This window comes from Sceloporus occidentalis, unplaced genomic scaffold, assembly GCF_023333645.1.
Source record: "Sceloporus occidentalis isolate IW3139 unplaced genomic scaffold, rSceOcc1.0.p SCAF_26, whole genome shotgun sequence".
In the NCBI taxonomy this organism is placed as follows: Eukaryota; Metazoa; Chordata; class Lepidosauria; order Squamata; family Phrynosomatidae; genus Sceloporus; species Sceloporus occidentalis.
The window spans coordinates 7,645,579-7,670,347 of NW_028317006.1; the positions used below are offsets into that span (position 1 = coordinate 7,645,579).

The window sequence follows — 24,769 nt, forward strand, 5'->3', positions numbered from 1 at the left end:
ACTTCCTTTTCATTTCCAACTGGACGCTGGAGACAGACTCATGGTCCGGAGACCTCCTTCCCAGTTGATATGTTTTATTTTGTTTGGCATCGATACCACCACCGGTTTTATTTTCCAAACCCTTGTAAAATAGGCACAGTATTGGTTACTGAAGCCCCACTGAGGGGGTACAAATCAGTCATTCACGGAAGGAATCTAAGCTGGAGTGATTTTGTTTTCTTTTAAATTGTGCACTTTTAACAAAGTATTTATTCAAACAGAGGTCACAAGCAGCAGGAGTCCGCCGTAGTATCTCCATCTTACTCGGAGCTTGGAGGGGGCTGGATGGTTATTGATGGAAGTCTTTTTGTTTTGCTGCCAATTGGACGTTTCAAATGAAGCACTTCAGCACCAAACAATGTTTATAACCATTGAAAATGTTAAACCCGGCCCATCAGTCCCCATGCCAGAAGGGCAGAGTTATAGTAATGTCACTTAGTCCTTGACCATCGGATGGTCCAATGGCTCAATGAAATTTGTTTTCTTGCTGGTTTAATAATGCTTTAAAGCATTATCAACTGTATAAACATGATGGCACTGTAACGCAACCCCCTTTACAAAAGTAACAGAGCAATGGTCTTCCCACTTCTAGTTAGATGATGCTTCCGGAATCTTTGACGCAGTCTGAGGAGTTCTGCCCTGCCCAAGTTCCATATCCGCACATGACTGTTCTTTTACCTGTTGTGATCAAATAGTAATTTGATTATTTAGCAGGGTGACACCCTTTTTTGCTCTTTTTAAGAGTGTTTTAGACCCATGGCAAGATTTATTGATGATGATGATACTATCCTGTGGATTCCTTGCTTCAGGATAATGAATGAGAACTGCGTTGAGTTCCCCATGTGCTCGCTAATATAAGGACATAATCTGTCGTTTTTATAGTTTTGTTTCTTGTACACTTCCTGTTGGTTGTTTAATTTCTTGTTCTAGTCTTGAGTAGACAAAGGAGCACTTTAGATGTGTGTGAAGACTCGAGTTTAAGCATAATAGCTCCAAAACATTTACTTATGTTCCTAGGTGCTTAATTGCATTTTCAGGTTATAAGGTTACATACCTTTTACTGGTTCCTTAAATTAAAAAAAAGGACTTTATTACATTTTTATATAACCTTGGGCCACCATGCACTTTAGGCATGGATATATATCCCATCCATGCTGTTTATGTGTGTGTGTATATATGTATATATATATATATATATATATATATATATATACATACATACATACATACATACAGTAATGTTCAAAAGTGGAGTCACTCAGAAATTTCCTCGTTTTCCATAACATAATTGCAAAAGGGCTTTCTAATGACCAGTTAGCCTTTTAAACATGGATTAGCCAATATAACGCGTCATTGGAACACAGAAGTGATGGTTACTGATAAAGGGCCTCTGTACAACTATGAAGATATTTCCTTATAAATCAGCAGTTTACAACATTAACAATGTTTGCACTGTATTTCTGATCCATTTCATGGTTAACAAAAAAAAAATTGGCTTCAAGGAAATTTGTAAGTGACCCCAAACTTTTGAACGGGAGCGTAACTGTTCTTTAACTCTTTCTGGACACAGCATCATAGCGTGGTAGCCATGGTTCATTAAAAAATATTTTGTGTTTATTAGAAACATCATTAAAAAAACAGATTTTAGCAAACTAAGAACTGGACATAGTCAAAACGAAGTAAGTGTACATTTTAGGCTATTTGTTTTTAGCCTGTCTGTGAATTTTAACAGCCTTAGCTGGTTATGTACCTGAGAGCACTGCCCATCTTGAGACCACAGGCGAGAGGGTTGAGTTTGACATTATGGAGTCTGTTTGCTGGACCCCTAAGTTGACCGGAGACGTTGTCTAGTAGCTAAAACTAACTTGAGGCCACCTTTAAAGTGTTGCCAAAATCATATGGCGCGCTCGAGTGTAGCTCCTGTGTTTAAATATCTGGAAAAGTTGATTGTTCAGAGGTGGTTTTGACCTCCAGTTTGCCGATTTAGTGAATAAACCTGTGTACTGCAATAATATTTTGCACCCTGTCAAGGTCCTACAGTCCAAAGCATGTACAGAATGAAGGATTGTCAGTGCCCCCTATAGAAGATGATTATTGCACCTACTTATTTCCTAAGTAAATAAGACAATGATCCCGAACAATTGCAAGTAGTTGTCCCTGTGCAGGAACTAGAAATGTATATATTTCTACAACGTTCTTTCTTGGCAAGTTGTCATGCGTACAAAAACCTGTATTCCTACTGCTGGCACAATAATGGCTGTTTTTAGTATCGTATGGCAGCCTCACATTAAACGCTTCTTGTGGCTTCTATACTATTGTGCCAGTTTTTTTTTAGATTTGGTTTTGAAACCTTTTTTTTTTTTTTTTTAACCAAGGCCATGTTTGGAGTGTGATTGGCCTTTCAGTTAAGAGTTTCTGCTCCTTCTTCTACCGTTTGTGTCACAGTGTACCCAGTGGTTCTCTCTCCTGTGTGTATATGTTATAAATTACATATGGCACTAATGTGGAGGGTCTCGTACCGTCGGGAAGCAAAGGGTGCTGGAAGTTAGCTTTGTTTAGGGTAGAACCGGGGTGTTCTTCAGGCACTGGAGTCCTTTGGCAATACACACCAGGGTGGTGTATTGCGTGCGCTAGTCTTTTTGGCCAGCCATGATCTTCTGAATGAGGTTCTCTACAATCTTCTTGCCGTCTTGGCCTCTCTCTAAGGCTAAACGCTTATTGTTTTGACCCAAACTTTACAAATGCTGGTTAACTGTTTAAAGACCATGCTCTGGGAAGTGTCTTTAGGACCTTCTTAAACAAAGGGGGGCAGTGCCATGCATAATGCCGAGTGTCAATCTGTGTCGGCTAAAGCTTCCAAAGCTGTGCCTTGTGAGCGGTGAACATTACTATAATTTCTCAATATATCAGTCGTCCTCTGCTGCTTCCTTCGCAAATAATACCTTAAAGTGAATGAACTGTGTGCAGCCAGCTTACACACCTAAGTAAGAACTCTCAGTGCTCTGTAGCCAATTTTAGAAAGTTTGTGTTCTGTTTTGTGGTTTCTTTCCATTTTTTTAAAGCTAATTTTGCGAGCGCTGGGGATTTGGTCCTGCTTACTCATTATATTTTCCCACGTAAGCAGCAGATTGGGCAGGAGCTGATGTACATACCACCACCGGGGCTTATCACTGGTTTCCATGAACTGTACCCGTAACTCATTGCCTTAAAGATGTGTCCATATGGCATGCCAGACCAGCTGAAAGGCTTTTAACCCTGTGAGTACTAGAGGCATGTGCAGTGTCACAAACGCCCTCTGGCTCTCGGGGGGTTAAAACTTGTATAGTAGGCCAATGTCGGTTTGTATAAAGTACCAAGTGAAAATATTTATTACTTGCATTGGAAAAATTGTTTACTTATTGAATGTTTCCTGTTTCTGTAGAAGTCTTTAGATGTAATAAAAAAAGCATTCAGATGTTCTGTGGTTGACTTTTCTCTTGGATGCTCAAACTCTATGCCATTCTAACCACCAGATAGGTTTATATGACATTAGAAAATGCTGAGATTTATGGACCATAAAGGAACTCGTCTAATGATGTGGGAGTCACGACAGTTAGGATCTGTCCAGGTAAATGACTGACTAGAGCCACCGTGCTCCACTAATGGACCCAAGGGACTGTGTAAAAAACAAAATCCTCAACCAGAGTGCTTAGTGTGGAACAATCGGCAGGGAAATGGTGTTGGTTGCGCATGTCAAGCACAGCGAGGGCTAGGCCACAAAGCTCATCTCTACCTGTAAGGTGAAAGAGGCAGGCCGTGCTCTGTGTTATGTAGCCATGTTAACACCAAGAAGCTACAGCACCATGGAACCTAGCTGTGCTTTTTTATATATTCAAACTTTTACCCTCTGGTAAGTATAGCATACAGGAAAGTTTTCACTTCGCGTTTGCATTGCGTTTCTTTCTGATTCATTATCTGTGCCGGCTGGTTGGGCGTCGTGATAATGACCTTAGATCTGGGTGGAATGCTCGAGTTAAACAGGATCTTCCGTTTTTCACACCGTTCTTATAGCAGCCGGAGTAACATGACGATTATTCCATGTCACTATTCGTTATTTTGATGGAATGTGATAGTCCGTGCAGTCCCAACCGGACAAAGAGACCAATAGAGCTGAGTACCGTACAAGAATAGTCTGAAAGCATCTCCTACACAATGGTATGAAAATGTCATGTCTATTTTAAAGGGGACCTGTCCTCCAGCCCCTGTCTGCGTTGTGTAAATGTAAAGAGGTCACCTTTTTAAAATGCTTTATTTTATTCAGTTATTTATTCCACGAACGGTAAAAAATTAAAATTCTTCAACTGCAATATTTATTTCTTTTTGGTCTTTTATAGCAAAGTACCATCGAATGCCAGTTTTAATGTACAATAAGCTCTACTTTACATTTTCTTAATGATTTATGCAGAAGTCTGCTTGCTCCGCTTCTTCATTTTGTGTTTCCTTCTGCCATTTTAAGGCCATATCCTCTGGTTATGCAAACATTTCTGTTGTAGAAGTTTTTATGGTTGCGACCCAAAGCAATAACATATTACTTAGTGTTACCAATAGCAATCCCTGATGTTATTTAACTGCACTGAAAATATAACCTAAACAAAATGTAACATGTTATAGACTGAGAGGTTTATTCACTAAAAATAGAGTTTGCTGTTGTAGTTTTACCCCTTTGCCGTCACTATATATATCATGAATGTCCAATCCCTCTCTACCACAGGAAGAGTTTGGCTGGCCGTGTATGATGTATAGTTAAATCAGTAAGATTTTCTTTGTCTTCTCATTTATTTAAACATTACGCAAAGCCGGCTCAGCCCTTCTTGCTGGAGTAATTGCAAGTGTTGGCTCTTTATATCCCGCAGTTAAGTGAGGGAGTTGAAACCGCAACAATCTATTTAGTGGCTGTGGTTGAAACATCTTGAGTTCTGGCATTATAAGAACTAACAGATGTTCTGCTGTAGTAGATCTCAAGTAAATTTCCTTTCTACACAATATATTTTAATAGTAGAGTCCCAAATATCATCTGCAGCAACGGAGAGAGAAAAAACATGGAATGGCAGATCTACATGAGATACACGGATACTCCAGGCTATTAAAAGATTCCATAGTGCATAGGATAGCCATCTGTGCAGGCTTGCTAAAAAGAAGTCTGAAAACTTCATCACGTACCCTCTTAACATTAGGGGAAACATTTTGTGAGCCAAATTTAGGTAATAGATATTCTTTATTGTTACCATGCTCTTGGTGTGACATCTTGGTGCCAGGTCTCCATGACCTCCTGTTTGATCTCTAGACATGGAGTGAATCGTGTCTAGCTGTACCCATTACCTTCCTGGCTCCCAGATCAAAATCTAGACTCTTAGGCCAATAAGGGTATGTCAGGTATGGTGACCCTATACTGTGTATCAATAGAAAGGGTTATAAGGGGCAACAGCCACAGTTAAAACGAGCATATGCAATTGGCGGAATCAACTTATTGTACTGGAAAGCCCTGGAGTGGCAGGTCCTCTCGGATGCTGTTGACACAACCCCCTCCACACACATCTTGTACCTCCTAGATTGAAGAAGATTGGGAAGTGCAGGGGGAGACATTGGGCCCAGCTGTCAGAGAGTCAAGGTGGGTACAGTCATAGTCTGGGACATGACGTGTGAAGTAGATGGTTGAATGACCAACTGTAATTTAGGGTGCAGTAAAACGTGTCTAGTCGCTATTGGCAACGTGCAGCCCTCCAGCCATTGCTTGAATAAAACTCCCACGAAAGCTGTAGTCCGTAAGTAGATGGAGGATCCCAAGTTGCCTTAGTCAGGTCTAATAGGAGCGTCTAACATTCTAGAGACAAATGACCACAGGGTCCCAGATCTTCCTACTTGCTTTCCAGGATGCCACGCCATCATCTCTCGTTGGAATCTTGCTGCTCGTTTAGTAGTCAGGGGCCGGTAGTGTTATCTTCCGTACAAACTCTTCATATTTAAGCATCCCGTCAGGCCCAATATGAGCATCTTTGAAGAGGTCGTCAACTAGCAAGAAACAGCTGAATCAGTGTATTATCTTACCAAGTCAGAACAAGAACAAGATATGGACATGCATCCTTTTCATAAGCAAAGGTTAAAGGGACAAAATAACCTTTGTCGTACAACAGCATTTTATGTATCTCTGCATTCCAGGGGCGTTATGGGGATCAATTATTTTATAATATTTGAGTGATTTGCTTGATATATTGATAAACGCCACCCTTCACATATGTATCCCCGCCTCATATTATTCTGCTCTCAAATATATTGAGTGATCCTATGCTTTCAAAATATTGTTGCACATGTACCTTCTTCAGGTGTCAGTTTTTCCCCCATCTGTGTAAGTTTTGCCCGCAGTTCGGATACAGAGATAAGGCCGTTCTTTCGTTTATCCGACATGAGCATGGCAACGAGGATCTCGTTCTCCGGGTCTTCCTGCTTCTGCTGCCGGTACATGATTGTCAGGAAGGTAGAGAAATCCACTTCACCATCTTTGCCTTTAAAAGACACTCAGATTACGGCACGCATTTCCAACAGGTATTGTTCTCCAAATAGCCTAACATGCTATATCTCATTAGAGAGTTTATATATATATATATATCATTACATAAGTTATGGTGGGTAAAAGGTGATGGAAACCCTTCCACTAAAATATATATATATATATATATAATCTTTTTTACGACATACTAGATGAAAGTTTATTTAAAATGAGAAGCTTTATGTTATTGAGAGGGTGGTAGATAAATAGAACAACATCTCAGCAGAGGTGGTAGAGGTTAATACAGTGAGGGAATTTTAACATGCATGGGATAGACAAATGTCATGAATATGGGCCAGTTAAGGCTTTAAAGCAGAGAAATGGACGGATTAGATGGCTCGATTGGTTCTTCTGTCAAAGTCTATATAGTTACCTTCCCGTACATTTGTTACAGCTAAATAAATCTATATACTTTTAAGAGGCACAAAAATGTGGGGCTTATTAGGTTTCAGAGTGTACTTTTTACTGTCATCTCTACACACTAGAGACCGAATGATTCATGTCCTGTGTGATTATACCCTCCATTCAACTAAAATGATGTTACAAATTGATTTGTTTGCGGAGTCATTGTGGCCCAGAAAGACAAACCTGCGAACCCCGGAGAAATCTGGATTTTATTATTATTAGTAGTAGTACCTGTAGCATGGCGGGTGGTGTTTTGTTGGTCTGTGAATCGCTCCCTTATCAAGGTATGATAAATAAACTTGCCATTATCCTCCTGCACACCATAACCAATAGAGTCTTTGCATCTAAATTCCGAAGGAGGAACATCGCATATTGCAGCAAACTTGACTTTGTTGTAAAGCGATCTGCGGGTTGCGGATGACGTGTAGATATCTCGGGCCTACTTTCTGTGTACGGATATGGTATTTTTTTTAAAATCTAGGTTTTTTTTCGAAACACAGTGCCCACTTTGGGCATTAATATGGTAAAATAGTGGAAGCCCAGGCCTTTAGGTTCTCAACTCCATAACTATTTGTTATGTATGAGTTAACTGCCCCAGTTAAGTTGCACAGCACTGCTTACTTTGCTAATAATAATTAAAAGGTAGTAATAATAGGGTGTTACTGGGATCTCTGCCAAAGCAAAAGGTCACTTCTCTATTCTAATTCTACTGGATCTCTCTGCTGCTTTCGATACTGTTGATCACCACCTTCTTCTACACTCACTTGCTTCTATAGGCATTCGAGATACAGCTCTCTCCTGGATCTCCTCATATCTGTCTAACCGTTCCTTCTCTGGCAAGACATCATCACCCCTTCCACTTTCGGTTGGTGTCCCCCAAGGTTCAGTCCTTGGCCCTCTGCTGTTCTCTCTTTATACTTCCTCTCTTGGCAAACTAATCAACTCATTTGGCCTCCAGTATCACCTATATGCAGATGATACCCAAATCTACCTGTCTTCTCCTGATCTCTCTCCATCTCTCCTGTCCCGTATTACCAATTGCTTGTCTGCTATTTCTTCATGGATGTCACAACACTACCTGAAACTTAATCTTCCTAAAACTGAACTCATTATCTTCCCTCCCTCCCTCCATCTCCACTCCACTACCTGAATTCTCTATCACCATTAACAACACTACTATCTCTCCTACTAACCAGGCCCGATGCCTTGGGGTCATCCTTGACTCAAACCTCTCCTTCATCCCTCACATTCAGTCCCTCGCCAAATCCTGCCGCTTGCACCTAAAAAACATCTCTCGTATCCGCCCATTCCTCACCCAAGAATCCACAAAAACACTCGTTCATTCCCTTATCATTTCCCGTCTTGACTACTGCAACACTCTTCTGGTTGGCACTCCACTGTCTCGACTCTCTCCTTTACAGTCTATCCTAAATGCCGCTGCTAGGCTCATCTTCCTTGCACGTCGCTCCTCTTCTGCTTCCCCCCTCTGTGAAACCCTCCACTGGCTCCCAATTACCTTTAGAATTAAATTTAAGATCCTGGTACTGACATATAAGGCCATCCATAATACCGCTCCTCCGTACATTTCTGACCTCATTAGCAAATACTCTCCTACTCGATCCCTACGTTCCTCCCATGGGCTAAGGCTCTCCTCCTCACTCATCACCTCTTCCTTTTCCCGTCTACAAGATTTCACTCGAGCTGCCCCATATCTCTGGAATCTTCTCCCAAGGAACCTTCAGCATTGTCCCTCCCTCCCAACTTTCAAGAAACATCTAAAAACCCACTTCTTCAGAGAAGCCGCACCATCTTAGCTGCTAGAACTTCCTTGTCATCGATACCCCCACAATACCTCTCACCCTCTCTCTATGCCTTATGTTTATCACCCCATTTCCCTCTAGATTGTAAGCTTGCGAGCAGGGCTCTCTCCACCAAATGTATCGGTTTGTCTTAGTCTGTCAATTCTTGTCTTGTCATATACCTTGAATTTATGTATTGTATTAAGCGCTGCGTAAACTGTTGGCGCTATATAAATAAAGGATAATAATAATAATAATAATAATAATCACATATATCTGAAGGCAGCTCAGACCATGGGCTTTATACCTTGTAACATAGTATTCCAGATGCCACCTTGTGGCCATTTGTGGAACAACATGTAAAACCAAAATGCTTGTGAAATGTTCTCAGAAAGAAACACAGGGTGTTCAGGTAGTGTGCACTCTATTGTCGTGGTTCTAACTCTCTCATATCACTTATTATTATGGCAAGTTCCCCCCAACAAGAACGGATGAGCCTGCCCTGTATAATGCATAATTTAATGGGGGCGGGGGGTGGATATCTCACTGATTTAACTATACATTACCAGGGTCATCCAAGCTCTTCCAACAGTAGAAGCTCACAGAGGATGGGCCTTCATAATGTATAGGAGCTGAAACATGACTCTCCCTTCGTCGACTAAGTATTGCAATCATTTAAATAATCGAAAAAATTATTTTCATTCTGTTTATCATTTGTATATTTTATGCAATCTCTCTTGTTGTTCTGTCGCTGCATCATACCAATTTTTTGGACTTGCAGGTGCCGCGCGACTTCACTTTGGGTGGGAGACGTTCCCAGGCAGCGCATCACGGTCTGAAGATCCAAGGCTGGGATTTTACCTCTACCCTTCTTATCGTAGAGAGAAAAGCATTCTTTGAACTCTGCGTGAAAATAAGTGAGTTAGAAAGGTGAAGGCTGCAGATTGACGTTAATTTTTTTTTTCATTTAAAGGGCAGACTAAATGGGGTTATTGGTATCTATATATCTATAAGCAAAAGTCAAGTCTCTAAAATCACACGTTATAGAAAAAAGAATCTCTGATTTTATTATTCTGTTTAAAACGAATGCATGTAAAGGATTAATGAGTCTCTAATATATTTCCTGCTTTAACAAACATAAGTCATCTCTGCATGTGTTGACATGTTTTTTGGCGATTGGCACTCTCGCATATTCTAATTCTATAATCAACACCATGAACGACTATGAAAAATGTGTTTGGACAAGTTAGGTGCTCTAGTGTCTGGCAGCTGCAGTTGCCCATCCCTGGGATGGACTCCATATACTTTAACTTAAAGTTTATGAGTAAAACCCCCCAACGTGCATTTGCCCCTCTCCCCACCACCCAGCTATATGCCGTAAAGGAGGTTCGTTTGGCCTAATGCATCTCAATGCATGTGAAATATCAGTCAGCTCCAGCACTGGCTCTGTGAATACTGCTCTGAACTTGCACAGAAATCCTCAGGTAGGGCTGCAGCTTCTACCTCATATAGGTCATGTAGGTAAATACGCAGAGAGAACTTTGAATTGCATTCTTCTTTAATGAGGCTATCAAGGAAAGTAAACTATCTGCTTAGGTGCTTCTCCAGCATTGTGCTTGATGACATGTCACACGAACTGGTGGACAAATATAATGACCCCGATGAACCACAATAGTTACCCCACTGGCCAAATCATACATCACACGACCACTATAGTGTTTTCACTCACTTTGGATATCATCCTGAGACAGGAACTTGGCCTGCGGAAACAGTATATAGACAAAAGGCCTGTAACGATGATATCACATACCCTGCCAACAAATACCCCGCCGCATCCTTTGGAAATGAGAAACAAGCGAATATGTTTTAGACCAATCAACTCATATTCAGCTCAATTTATTCTAAAGCGAAAAACAAACAAACTCTTAAAAATACTTAGACTTTAAGACCAGGGAAGCTTTACGTTAATAGTGAGCTGTAGAGAGAGCTTATATTAGTGAGACATTCTACCCCTCCAACTTTAGGAGCATTCAGACAAATATAAAGCTGGTCCAAAACATCATTCTACATCATTACACGTTTAGTCCCGACACCTCAATTGACTAGTGACTTCTTCATTAAAAGAATATAGTGCCCCCGATAACAGGGAAGAAACGAGTTATATTAGTAATTGGCTGCTACATTCTGTTTCCATTGGAATGCTTTGCGTCTGCTGTTGGAAGACCCCTTTTAGCACGACCAGCGGGGTAACTTACCATGTTGTTCCCAGTTTGCTTCCTGCTTTAATGTGAGATACTAAAGTCCACACTGGAACATACTGGTTATTGTGGGATGGGTACACTGCTGCCATGGAGACCCAGGGTCAGATTCCAGTCCTACTGCACCAGATGCATGCGCCGCCGAGTCTCATTACCTTCACGTTAACAACTGTTACGGGACACCTCCATGAAACATGCATGGGCTGCAGGTAATACACATCCTTCCCGGTAACTTAGAAGCCAGTTTTATTGCGCCAATTCCTCCACCACCGTAATAAAAAGTGACGTTTCTTCTGTAGACCCTTCACTTCATGCGCGAAACAGCTTAACGGACAAAGCATGACCAAGTTTATCTTTATCCGGCCAGCAAATGGTCAGCAGATGTCTCTCGAAACCCGGTTTTATATGCTTGCCTAAATAGTATAAAGCCCTTTGGGTCAAAGCAGATAATGTAGGATGGGTACAGGTTAAGGAGAATAGCTAGGATTTCAGTAAAGACCTTTACGTCTGATTTCTTTTTTTAAAGATATGTATTCAGAAGGTCCTTCTATGTGAGAAGTTTGCAAAGCAGGTCTATGAAAACCTGAGATCGAGCAACTTGTTCCTCATGGGAGACCAGGCCACTTTTGGTAGTTTTTCCATCGTTAGATATAAATGACCACCATCTAAACAGTTTACACTTTACCTAGGAAAACCTAGATTTTTATTCAGGTGTAGTTAAGCTATTCATAGATATTTCGTTTAAGGCAAACTCTGCATCATCCAATCACGTGATGCTAAGGTAAGAATACAAAGAAACATTAAAAAACAACCCAAAAGAAATAGTAAAAGTAATGAAAGAAATAATCTTCTAAAAAAAGCCACAATCCCACATTTTGTTCATATATGTGTAGCTTTGCAAGTAGATAAGAATAACACTGGTTCTAGTGCTTTAAGTCAAGTGCAGGGAATATTAACTGGGCATCGCTTTTGGGCAATGGTCATTTACCCAAATGCCCTTCTGGGCCTTACATCTTGTGAGACACAATAAAGTTAGGATGAACTAAAGATGGCAGCCTTGATGAAGCAATTCATTTATTTTCTGCCATCACCATCTATGCATCTATAAATCTCCAGCTGCACAGCATAGCCACGGCCATCTAATCTCCGTGAACATCATCTACTTAAAACAACCTTGGGAACCGACCAGGGGGCCAACAAGCAGGTTATTAACAACCGGTCTGGACAGCATAGCAGGGACATGTTCTCTCTCCAAGCCTTGTTCACGTTATCGGTCACATTAAAGGTGGAAAAAGTTCTGACGTGATTTATCTTTGTCTCATTCTTTCACATCACAAGAACCTGGCGTTTTAACAGGGGTGTGTAGACTTTTTATATCCACTGTGTATTATGTGTTACTAAAGGGCCGGTTTACAGTATAAAGCAGATTACACAGTCAAGGTAGAAATGTGTACATATTAAAAACAACTCCATTAAAGAATAAATAGGAGAATGATGGATTTAGTGTCCTTTTCCCAAGATCCATGGAATATAGTTGGTTCCTGATCACCTAGTGGAGATCCAACCGCATTCAGTGGAAGGTGTTGATATGAAGGGTATAAAAGGCCCAAGGCTCGGGGATATATATAACCCCAGGGTACTTCTTGCGCAGGACTTTGTCATTCCAGAGCCAAATGATCCAGGCGGCAATGAGAAGGAGGGTAGCGGAGAAAGAGAACAGTAAGAAGAGGCCGTTGCTGTCCAGATGTAAGCCCTTGCGTTTCTGATGAAGGATGATCGCCATCATAGCAAAGAACGTGAAGATAAAAATAATGAAGATTTGTCCCTCGGTCACCAGATACCTGTGAATGGAAAACACGAGAGTGACATTAACATAACTCTCCAGAAAACACAGAATAAAAGGAGAGAGGACTACTAACCAGTAGTAAAGGCTGCTGGGGGCGAGCAGAGCCCAGGCTGATAGCGGCATTCTGGTCTCCCCCCGGGAAGTTGTGAAGCAACCGGTGAAGTAGATAAACAGGATAAGAAAAAACGGAATATACCTGTAATGACAGAAGGGTTTAATAATCGACCAAACAATACAGCGAATGTGTAATGTAATAGAATGCCAGGAAAAGGACATATAGCCACCGAACAACATCCAAACACAGCCACTTTCCAAAGGGGAATTTTTGCCTCCTAGAATTATGGCTGATCTTCCACTAGCCGGTCGATCACATACACTATTTGACCAAAAGTATGTGGACACATGGCCAGCACACCTATAAGAGCTTGTTTGACATTCAATTTGCACAAATTAGCACGTGAACTCTGTAGTGAGAGGTGCTACAGAGGACAGGTGATCTTTACACACCGCACACTCCAGCCGCCCGTCTCTGCCGATCTGTGGTTGAGCCGTTACTCCTAGACGCTCCACTATATCAGCACTTACAATGGAGCGGGGCAGGTATTTCACAAACGGACTAGCAGCAGAGGTGGCATCCTACCACCGTGTCACAGTCACTGAGCTCTTCACTACGACCCATTCTACCGCCAATGCTTGTCTATGGAGATGGCTGCCTCTGTGCCTGATTTTATAGACCTTTTAGCAATGAATGTGGCCGAAACATTCAATTAGGAGGGGTGTCCGCATACTTCTGGTCATGTAGCATATGATTTAAATATAATCACATTCAATTACCCATTCAGCGCATTGGGATCGGGACAGATTTATTTTGTTACGGGGGGTCTACGCCAATTGTAGTGTTTCTCCAGATATATTTAGATGACAACCCTATAAACAAGCTTACGCTCAGCCTACGGAAACCTACAGAATATGTTTTTTCAGAACAAGTTAGGCTATTCATAAATGCCATAACTCATATAAACCAAACCAAAAAATAATAGTAATTAAATAAAAAAGAAATTCCTGACTCTCCTTACTGTTTCTCCATTATATTTTGTTGTACATACAAGTAGATTGTAAATGATGCCCATGTAGGTGACACTATATCATGCTGGATAAATAGACATTGTGTTAAGTGCCACAATTATACTAAACTAAAAACAGTTTAGTGCGAAAATACACATTTACACAGGTATGACACCTTTTTGCACCTGCTTTTGTTGACTACAACTCCATATCAACCTCATCATCATCATCATCATTCATGCAGTCAGGGTAGCTGTAGAGCACAAAAGCTCATCTGCACATTAAAATGTAGGTTATAAAATATATGTTTATATACAGAAATATGAGCCTTCCATCTCTAATGGAAATCTAGCATGTAAATGTAAACATATGCCTCTAGGTGGAGGGACTATTGGCATGTATGGGACACATGGGTGGTTCCTTAGCTGTACTTAGCTCTAAAGGTTAAGTGCGATTCATTTAGTTGTCCTCATGCCGAATGAAGATTCTCTATCAGTCAATGGATTCATGTCAAGTCCTTACCACATGGAGTGGCCGAGGTACTCGTCGTAGTAATACAGCAACTCAAAAGAGTCAACCTGTCGTGGCGACAGCAGTGGAGAGACATGAGGGAAGCACACATTAAAGGGTTGAAGAGCAAGAACGAGTATAAGGGGTTAAGAAAAGGATGAAGAAAGAGGCAAGATGAAAGAAACGGACAGACAGGCGAGGAAAGAAGAGGAGGGGGTAGGAGTATGATGTGAATGAACCATAGGAAGGGTAGCAAGCACATGGAGGGAAAGCAGAAGCCACAAGGGAGATAACACAAAACCAATTAGTTCAGCGGCAATTATCACATTTTCCTGAAGTAATCACAGCGAGCCATCACAGGCCTCCTATGCATCAAACCCCATATGTTTAAAGGATGTTATGTCCTCCGCGTTCTCACCAAGGTAGGAGGCTGCAGGTTCTGCATGATGGGGTTATCCCGCACAGACAGGTGGAGCTGGTAACCGCTGAAGATCAGCCTGTGGTTGACAGAGTCCCCCACCAGATGGATACTGGCCCCCATCACAAACGTTATGATGCTGACATAGATGACAGAGTTGGGGAGAGTCTTCGGAGATCGGTCTATCAGCTGCAAGACACAAAGAACATTCAAAGAACATGCAGCTTTGGTGCTACCCCCCCCCCCCCCAAGTCTCTCAGTAGTAGATTTACTAAGAAACTCCAATAAAGGGAAAAACTCCAATCTAGAACAACACTTTCAAGCTCTACACTAATGTGTTGTGGTTTATTATTCACCCGGTTTTACCTTCAGGAGCAGTAGTGGAGTTATAATGTTATATGCCATGTGGAAATAATCCCCTGCGCTGGGTTTATTCAGCGGGAACCAGTCCAACGGGAGTACAAGCTGCAAAAGGAACCAGACAGATGGGTAACGCAGCGCGCTCTTTACAGGTAGTCAGATCAGTCATCAGACCAGAGGAACGACCACCTCCACTATCCCAATCTTAACTGGCCCTGGAATAAGCACGTTTTTCCTACCACATGATATACTTACTCAGCGATTGTCTCATATAATGTATATAACGTGTGGTTGCCGTCACACTTTTCCCCGTATGTTAATTCATATATACAGCATGAGTAGGTTTCACTGACACTACCCTTCGCTTAAGCTCTTTGGTTGTCAATCACTATAATCGGTTTAGAGATATTTAGTTTTAAAATGTATAGAAGTGGAGATCGGTGGCAGCCTGTGGCAGATCCAGCAATTCTTAAACCATTTACTATTCCCTTCTTCCCAGCCGCCCTTACAAAGGCTGTCTGAACGAATATACAATGTAACAAGAGAGAGATAACATAATGGGAGGATGAGATCTTCCCATGACGTACATATACAGATAAAATAAGCAGCGTGTAAACACAATCACATCAGGTTACTGAACAGAACGACAACCTGTCAGGTTTGGAAAATGTGACAGACTCGTTAACTGTTCTCGTATTAATTCTTTTTGGTGTATTATCTAAAGGGGGAGTTCACAGAAGAGTTGTGTTTCAGCTCTTTGACTTCACTATGCATCTTCCGCAGTGAGCTCTTGACCCACAACTCTTCATTTAGTGAATAAAGCACCTTGAGGCAGCTATTTGCCGCATTTCAACTCCTATCACTGGATAGATTTCCAGAAAGCGCTGAAACAAACACACTCGGTGACCTGGCGCCTGCGATGCGGAGCGTCGCGTTACCCGGCTGGATAAGGTGTCAGTCAGCAGATCATCCGTGACAGGCGCAGGCAGGGTGTGAGCGCACGCTTCCCAGCATCACACCTGCTCATCCTGACCCGTTAAACATTATTATTACATGCTTTTGTCATGTGATCTTACAGTACCTTACAGCGCAAACATTAAAAGCAGCCACGCGGCTGACCGCTGACTAATGGAAAGACAGCGGCTTGTGAAACGATATAGATGAGTCCATCAGCCTCTAAGACGGGGGCTCTCTAACAGATCATCCAAATGATTTCAGGATCTCCTGTGCTCAGTGGTGTACGTAGACCTAGGGCCGGTCTGTATGGGACCGCTGGGCTCCTTTGGTACAAATCTCTAAGACATCAGCACTGATAACACATATGACATCATATGTTTGCAGTGATGCATTTATGGAGCTTCTACCCCATTCTACCCCAGGGGTGTCCAATGACAGCACTCCCATCACTCACTTCTGTGATTTCTGTCTTTCCACATGGCTGAACCCGTACTAATGTTTAGAATAAAAACCATCAACGTATCAGCCGATGGCGAGCGTTCTATAACAACGCCCCACCGCTATTACACACCGTACAGAACAACGCCCCACCGCTATTATACACGCCGTACATTACAACGCCCCACCGCTATTACACACCGTACAGAACAACGCCCCACCGCTATTATACACGCCGTACATTACAACGCCCCACCGCTATTACACACCGTACAGAACGCTCCACCGCTATTATACACACCGTACAGAACGCCCCACCGATATTATACACACCGTACAGAACAACGCCCCACCGCTATTATACACGCCGTACATTACAACGCCCCACCGCTATTACACACCGTACAGAACAACGCCCCACCGCTATTATACACGCCGTACATTACAACGCCCCACCGCTATTACACACCGTACAGAACGCTCCACCGCTATTATACACACCGTACAGAACGCCCCACCGATATTATACACACCGTACAGAACAACGCCCCACCGCTATTATACACGCCGTACAGAACAACGCCCCACCGCTATTATACACACCATACAGAACGCCCCACCGATATTATACACGCCGTACAGAACAACGCCCCACCGCTATTATACACGCCGTACATTACAACGCCCCACCGCTATTACACACTGTACAGAACAAGGCCCCACCGCTATTATACACGCCGTACATTACAACGCCCCACCGCTATTACACACCGTACAGAACAACGCCCCACCGCTATTATACACGCCGTACATTACAACGCCCCACCGCTATTACACACCGTACAGAACAACGCCCCACCGCTATTATACACGCCGTACATTACAACGCCCCACCGCTATTACACACCGTACAGAACGCTCCACCGCTATTATACACACCGTACAGAACGCCCCACCGATATTATACACACCGTACAGAACAACGCCCCACCGCTATTATACACGCCGTACAGAACAACGCCCCACCGCTATTATACACGCCGTACAGAACAACGCCCCACCGCTATTATACACGCCGTACAGAACAACGCCCCACCGCTATTATACACGCCGTACATTACAACGCCCCACCGCTATTACACACTGTACAGAACAAGGCCCCACCGCTATTATACACGCCGTACATTACAACGCCCCACCGCTATTACACACCGTACAGAACAACGCCCCACCGCTATTATACACGCCGTACATTACAACGCCCCACCGCTATTACACACCGTACAGAACAACGCCCCACCGCTATTATACACACCATACAGAACGCCCCACCGATATTATACACACCGTACAGAACAACGCCCCACCGCTATTATACACGCCGTACAGAACAACGCCCCACCGCTATTATACACACCGTACAGAACAACGCCCCACCGCTATTACACACCGTACAGAACAAGGCCCCACCGCTATTATACACGCCGTACATTACAACGCCCCACCGCTATTACACACTGTACAGAACAAGGCCCCACCGCTATTATACACGCCGTACATTACAACGCCCCACCGCTATTACACACTGTACAGAACAAGGCCCCACCGCTATTATACACCGTACAGAACGCTCCACCGCTATTATACACACCGTACAGAACGCCCCACCGATATTATACACACCGTACAGAACAACGCCCCACCGCTATTATACACACCGTACAGAACAACGCCCCACCGCTATTATACACACCGTACAGAACAACACCCCACCGCTATTACACTCCGTACAGAACAACACCCCACCGCTATTACACACCGTACAGAACGCCCCACCGATATTATACACGCCGTACATTACAACGCCCCACCAATATTATACACACCGTACAGAACAACACCCCACCGCTATTATACACCCCGTACAGAATCCCCCACCGCTATAATAACACACAAAGTACAGAACGCCCCTCCGCTATTATACACGCCGTACAGAACGCCCCACCGCTATTATACACACCGTATACAGAGCCCAACTATTACATATATATATATATATATATATATATATATAATGCCCAACTACATAAACAACACTTTTTAGGGCTGGGCACATGATAGAATATTTTAAGCGCTTGTTTCGGCTCATCATCAATACGGTAGAGCGGTGCTAACCATGACAATTGGACGGCCGAAGTCAAGGAGCCAGTTCTGAAGAGTGAAGTAGAACCAGAGATCCAGGTGGAAACGTGAAGTTCTGGAATCACCTTCATTCTGACCGGAGCCAAGTCTGTGTGAAGAAAGTATATGATATATAGTATCAGTGCCAGATGCAGACACCATGAGCAACTCAGAGACATATGATCAGTCATACAGCTGAAGAGATTCATTACCAGTTTAGGCGTTTGGTAAGGAGATGGAGGAGGTGGTGGTAGTAGTAGTACATACCTGGCCGGAGATCCCGGGGTCGGGGGTTGTCGCCGCCGCATCGAAGTCTGCATCCCGCTCGGGCTGTTTCCTCTGTCTGTTCACTCTGAGCATCACACTCATAGGCGGTGCTCCAATCCTGCTTTCTGATTGGCTAGTACTCAACAGCGGTAACCATAAACGTGCGAGAGATGGGCGGGGCGACAGAGGTGGCAAAAAATGAAAAAGTAAAAAGAAACATGAGCGATCAGGAGAAGCGATGAGAGGAGCGGACAGCGGACAGCGGAGCGGGGAGATAGGGGCAGAGAAAGACGTGCAAGCAACAGCCGCAGGATACACGGGCTGTCCCGCCTTTACGGAGTATATATAAAGAATATCCAGCCTAGGTTCATCAGGCGTGGTCTTCCCACCTAAACACGTTTATGGTTCTTTTAGCACCAATCCCTATTGTAAATTGGAGAGGGTCCCCTAATCGTGCACCCCATTCCTGAAACCGTCAGCTGTTCCTTTTAGTAATGAGGTTTCAAGATACGTCAGAGGATGGATACAGCCCGCTGATTTATCCGTACTATAGGAAGCCGACGCCAGCAGTCCCGACGTAATTTAGGCACAACAACCGCTCAGAGCCTCAGACTGCAAAGCTGGGGACTCCCGGAACCAAAGTAAAGTGGATACATTCTCCGGCGAACACTTCCGTGAACGAACAGGAAGTGGGGATCGTCGGTCTTCCTGCTGCAGCCCCGGGATGGCCCTGGACGGGCTGGCCGGCTATGTGTATAAAGCGGCGGCTGAGGGTCGGGTCCTGACTTTGGCTGCCCTTTTGTTGAATCGGACGGAGTCGGAGATCCGGACTCTGCTGGGCTCTGTCACTCAGCATGGCGGACAAAGATCCACCCCGCTTATCATCGCCGCCCGCAATGGGCACAGCAAGGTGGTGCGTCTCCTGCTAGAGCATTACCGGGTGGATACGCAGCAAACCGGCACCGTGCGCTTTGATGGGTGAGGATGATAACACGGGGACCGGGGCTGGCGCGGACACGCCAGGCTAGAGTAACACAACGCATCCACGTAGCTGATGTTAATGGGAAATGGATAAAGCCGTAATTAAAGATGTAACCTTAGAGATGTTTGACCCATGGGAGAGATCTAATGCCACCTAAAGAAGAGACTTCTGAGGTCCCAAAAAGCTTGTGTGAGTCTAAAAAACTTCTAGTAAACACTACAGCTGATGTTGCCATAGTTACCTATACGTTTCTGTAGGTGATTAGAAACTCTAGTTATAACTCCCTTTTTGAATGTTTTAAGGCGGCTGTGCTGGAACAGGCTTATATATATTTCTATCCCGCAGATACGTTATCGACGGAGCTACAGCTCTGTGGTGCGCGGCCGGAGCCGGACACTACGAGGTGGTGAAGCTGCTGGTGAGCCACGGAGCCAACGTGAACCACACAACCGTCACCAACTCTACCCCTCTACGGGCCGCGTGCTTCGACGGCAGGCTGGACATTGTGCGCTTCCTTGTGGAGAACAATGCGAACATCGGCATCGCCAACAAGTACGACAACACGTGCCTGATGATCGCTGCCTACAAGGGCCACGCCGACGTGGTGCGTTACCTCTTGGAACAGAAAGCCGACCCAAATGCTAGGGCTCACTGCGGAGCTACGGCTCTGCATTTTGCAGCAGAGGCTGGACACTTGGACATTGTTCGCGAGCTGGTGAAGTGTAAAGCAACCATGGTGGTCAACGGCCATGGAATGACTCCTCTTAAAGTCGCGGCTGAGAGCTGCAAGGCTGAGGTGGTGGAGCTTCTTCTTCAGCATTCTGATTGTGATGCGGAGAGCCGAGTGGAGGCGCTGGAGCTTTTGGGCGCCTCCTTTGCCAATGATCGAGAGAATTACAACATCACCAAGACCTACCAGTATTTGTATCTAGCCATGCTGGAACGCTTCAGAGACCCTGCCAACATTCTCCGTAAGGAGGTTCTACCTCCTGTTGAGGCGTATGGAATGAGAACAGAGTGTCGCAACCCGCAGGAGTTGGACGCCATCAGACATGACGCTGATGCTTTACACATGGAGGGCTTGATCGTGCGAGAACGGATACTTGGATCCGACAACATTGATGTGTCACACCCGATCATATACAGAGGGGCTGTATACGCAGATAACATGGAATTTGAACACTGTATTAAGTTGTGGTTGCACGCCCTGCAGCTACGTCAAAAGGGAAACCGAAACACACACAAAGACCTTCTGAGATTTGCGCAGGTGTTTTCGCAGATGATCCATCTCAACGAGCCCGTCAAGGCATACGATGTGGAGAGCGTACTGAAATGCAGTGTTCTGGAAATAGAGCGTGGGGTATCACGCATTCGGAATCCCCAGGAGCCCGATGCCCACTCAGCAGTGGAAAACCACGAGTGCAATCTTTATACTTTTCTCTACCTCGTCTGCATCTCCACAAAAACACGATGTTCAGAGGAGGAACAGTCTTGTATCAACAAGCAGATCTACCGGTTGGTGCATCTAGACCCTCGCACCCGGGAAGGCTGTAGCCTTCTGCACTTGGCTGTAGACTCTAGCACCCCGGTGGATGATTTTCACACAAATGACGTTTGCAGCTTCCCCAGTGCCCAAGTGGCAAAACTGCTTATAGACTGTGGGGCAGACGTGAATGCCACCGATAATGCCGGTAACAGCCCGCTGCACGTGATTGTTCAGTATAACCGTCCCATTAGTGACTTTCTCACGCTGCATTCCATCATAATTAGTCTAGTGGAGGCCGGGGCCCACACGGACATGACTAATAAAGAGAAGAAGACCCCGTTGGATAGAAGTACCACTGGGGTATCTGAAATTCTACTAAAAACGCAGATGAAGCTGAGCTTAAAGTGCCTGGCAGCTCGTGCTGTGAGACTCCACAATATCAAATATCATAATCAAATTCCCAGGAGTCTGGAGGAGTTTGTGGAATTTCATTGAATGCTTATATGGACAAAATATATATATTTTTTTCAGTCCCTCTGAATATTTTCAGGGCTAGATGTGAATAATTCCTGAGGATCCCTTTTTCTCCTGCAATAGCATGAAGTTCGTGTTCCCTGCATTTTCAGTGATCGGTGTATCCCTGTCCTGTTAAACAGGTGTATATACAGGGAAGCTGCTTCCGCACTATTGCTCAAAGGTCTTTGAGACATAAGGTGCTGAGATTGATGTCATATTTCTGTCAAGACTGGGTACGCCGATAGGATTCACAAAACACATGTATTTTTAATTTATATTCATTTGGAGTTTTATTGTTGAACAAATGTATTTTAAAAAACACATTTCCTCTGAGGATTTTTTTAATCGCCCTTTCTACGGTCCTGAAATCATGGAAATAGGAAAAAAAAAAAGATTTTATTTTTAATTTATATATTTTAAGTTAGGGTTCTTATTGAAATCAGCTTGTGACGTGTTGTCACGTTAATGCAAAATAATTGCCAAAATCGGCACAACCCAAGTGAGCTCTTCTCCAATTCTAAAAGGACAGGTCAAGGTTTTAAACTGTCCTCGCTGACTTAAATCCGGATTCTCAGAACTCGCGTCCTGGTTAGAAAGTTCTGTGATAATGTGTTTATATGAAGCCCGCAAACTCATTGCTTTTGGTGGCCTAGTAGACACGGACCATTGTGTACTCTGAATAAGCAGCGTGCATCATGGCGTTACGTTGGCCACCATGCAAGCCTTTTGACCAGACTGGTGCTCAATGTAATTAACATTTTATTTACTCCTTAATGTGTTGGTGGGAACATAAGATTATATTCAGGGTAGAGTAAGAACTATCAGCCTAACTGGAGAAGATGACCATGTTGGACATGTCTTCCAGGACACACGCATAGATGTCACATATTGCTGACCAGCTCATGTAAAGTGCTGACCGGCCTCTTGTGGGATGTATAAACTCATGGAAAGAAATCTCTTACTTGGCGTACTGAAAGAAAATGATTAATGTGGTTTCCTTATTTGCATTCCTTTGACGGCAGTACTGGGCCACAATGGACCTCAAGGTGTTGTAGGCTGCACCCTTTGGCATGTTTTGTTATCTTACGCCGGACCATTTGTTCCCCAGCTCTACTTTCAAGGCCATACTATATGGAGGGTTATCGTAGTTCCATAATACTAGTTCTTTTTACTGATTGTTTCCAACAGCATTATTGTGCACCTCTCTTGGTACTGATAATATACTAATGAAGCCATCTTTTTGCAGTGTGACTTCAGCCATGCAGCCCAACAGGATGAATGTAACACGTGCTTCCGCCTTTTTCTGTCTTGGGCACTGGCTGTAGTATGGAATTCTCCACTGGGTTAACTTCTCATCCGGCTTCAGTATGATTACTTTCATGAAACCGTGGCTGTATGCTATACAGTTTGGATAACGTTCCCGTTAATCCAGAACTGCTTATTGGGCTGGATCCAGTTCCAGGTTTTTAGGCCTTTGTGACACTCGTGGTTTAGCACGCCATTTATCCTGTATAGGGTCGGTGAAATATAGGGGAACTTGTTGGTAACCTTTAGTGCCTTATTCCATTAATAAATGGCATGATGTAAAAGGGGGCTTCTCTGTTATTGCCATACAATGAGTTGCTAATGTTTTGATCAGTGCTTATCAAGGTTAGTAATGCTTGCTAGAGTTTGGGATCATGCAACCGGTTACATACAAATCCTGGAATGTCTCTCAGGTATAAATTTAAATCTGTATGCGGAAATTCCTTGGTTCCATCTGATATATAAATCTTATAAAACATCCCATTTTGTGTTTTTCTTTTTTGAGTAAAATGTCTTCTGCCCTTTCATTGCTGTATTGCTCTCGCTACACATAAGTTTCTTCTTAATCGCAGATAAGCCTCTTAAAACTGCCTCCGGGCTTCGGGGTAAGAGTCCGTCGCCTCTGTGCTTCCATGGGATTTCTCATGAATTATTAACAAAGATTTACATTAATGGTTCACTTCAGTTTTCATATTAAATACATATTGGAGTTTTTGTGTGGATGTCGATACCTTCTGTGCACACAAAATGGCACAAGCATTAATTACAAGCAAAATCTTCCTGCTTCTGTTATGATCCAAAGTTTCTTGCCACCAATTGATTACTTCAGCTGTCAATCAGTGGCAGGAAAGGGCACCCATTGAAATAAATGGGAAGACTTTACATTTGTATCAATTTTGTACGCACACAGCATTCAGCAGAGCCGGTGTTGGGAGATGTTTGGCCAAATCCATCTCTTGCAGGGCATTTAGCTGGGGGGTGGGGAAAGGGGCAAATTCATTTACAAAACAGACAATGCACTTTTGATGTCCATATGCATTTGATGGCTGGAGTGTCCCTTTAAATGTTTTCTTTGGGAGACTTGTCAGCCCTCTTGGTGCGATGCTTACAATTCCAATGCTTGGTGACAGTTAAGCACCATGTATAGGACTTATAAGCTTTCCCACCTTGGCCTTACTAATAGATCGGTAGGTTCTAATTGTAGCAAATCATTGGTTTGCTGCCATGCTTAAATTTACTGAATACGTTCCATATTGCCCCCCCCCAAAAATAGATCTGACAACTTTAAAATAATATTGTTTTAAATACCACAAAATACAAAACCAAGCACGTCAGTAACATTTACTATGCCACG

At 43.5% G+C, this 24,769-nt stretch overlaps 3 protein-coding genes across 3 annotated transcripts; 1 reads left to right on the top strand and 2 right to left on the bottom strand.

The window, feature by feature from the left end:
* Window positions 1–5,989: 5,989 nt before the first annotated feature.
* Window positions 5,990–6,537, bottom strand: LOC149300097 (calmodulin-like protein 4). The gene is made up of 2 exons (XM_089485691.1): window positions 6,390–6,537; window positions 5,990–6,087 (listed from the first exon to the last, which is right to left on the bottom strand). The coding sequence occupies exons 1-2, from the start codon at window positions 6,535–6,537 to the stop codon at window positions 5,990–5,992; spliced, it is 246 nt and encodes an 81-aa protein (XP_089341817.1).
* A 6,117-nt stretch (window positions 6,538–12,654) lies between these two features.
* On the bottom strand, window positions 12,655–19,167 carry LOC149300098 (ceroid-lipofuscinosis neuronal protein 6 homolog). The gene is made up of 7 exons (XM_089485548.1): window positions 19,127–19,167; window positions 18,854–18,968; window positions 15,290–15,388; window positions 14,924–15,112; window positions 14,518–14,573; window positions 13,004–13,126; window positions 12,655–12,925 (listed from the first exon to the last, which is right to left on the bottom strand). The coding sequence occupies exons 1-7, from the start codon at window positions 19,165–19,167 to the stop codon at window positions 12,655–12,657; spliced, it is 894 nt and encodes a 297-aa protein (XP_089341674.1).
* A 683-nt stretch (window positions 19,168–19,850) lies between these two features.
* Window positions 19,851–22,089, top strand: LOC149300099 (protein fem-1 homolog B). Its single transcript, XM_089485799.1, has 2 exons — window positions 19,851–20,104; window positions 20,454–22,089. The coding sequence occupies exons 1-2, from the start codon at window positions 19,851–19,853 to the stop codon at window positions 22,087–22,089; spliced, it is 1,890 nt and encodes a 629-aa protein (XP_089341925.1).
* The last annotated feature ends 2,680 nt before the right edge of the window (window positions 22,090–24,769 follow it).

Excerpts from the sequence above, each read along its gene's own strand:
- LOC149300099 (XM_089485799.1), top strand. The coding sequence starts at position 19,851 with ATGGCCCTGGACGGGCTGGCCGGCTATGTGTATAAAGCGGCGGCTGAG. Across the intron at positions 20,105-20,453 it reads GGCACCGTGCGCTTTGATGG|ATACGTTATCGACGGAGCTA; the intron begins GTGAGGATGATA and ends TCTATCCCGCAG.
- LOC149300098 (XM_089485548.1), bottom strand. The coding sequence starts at position 19,167 with ATGCGGCGGCGACAACCCCCGACCCCGGGATCTCCGGCCAG. Across the intron at positions 15,389-18,853 it reads TCGGCCGTCCAATTGTCATG|CTTGTACTCCCGTTGGACTG; the intron begins GTTAGCACCGCT and ends TTCCTTTTGCAG. Across the intron at positions 15,113-15,289 it reads CTCCACTACTGCTCCTGAAG|CTGATAGACCGATCTCCGAA; the intron begins GTAAAACCGGGT and ends TGTGTCTTGCAG.
- LOC149300097 (XM_089485691.1), bottom strand. The coding sequence starts at position 6,537 with ATGTACCGGCAGCAGAAGCAGGAAGACCCGGAGAACGAGATCCTCGTT. Across the intron at positions 6,088-6,389 it reads AAAACTGACACCTGAAGAAG|TTGACGACCTCTTCAAAGAT; the intron begins GTACATGTGCAA and ends GTTTCTTGCTAG.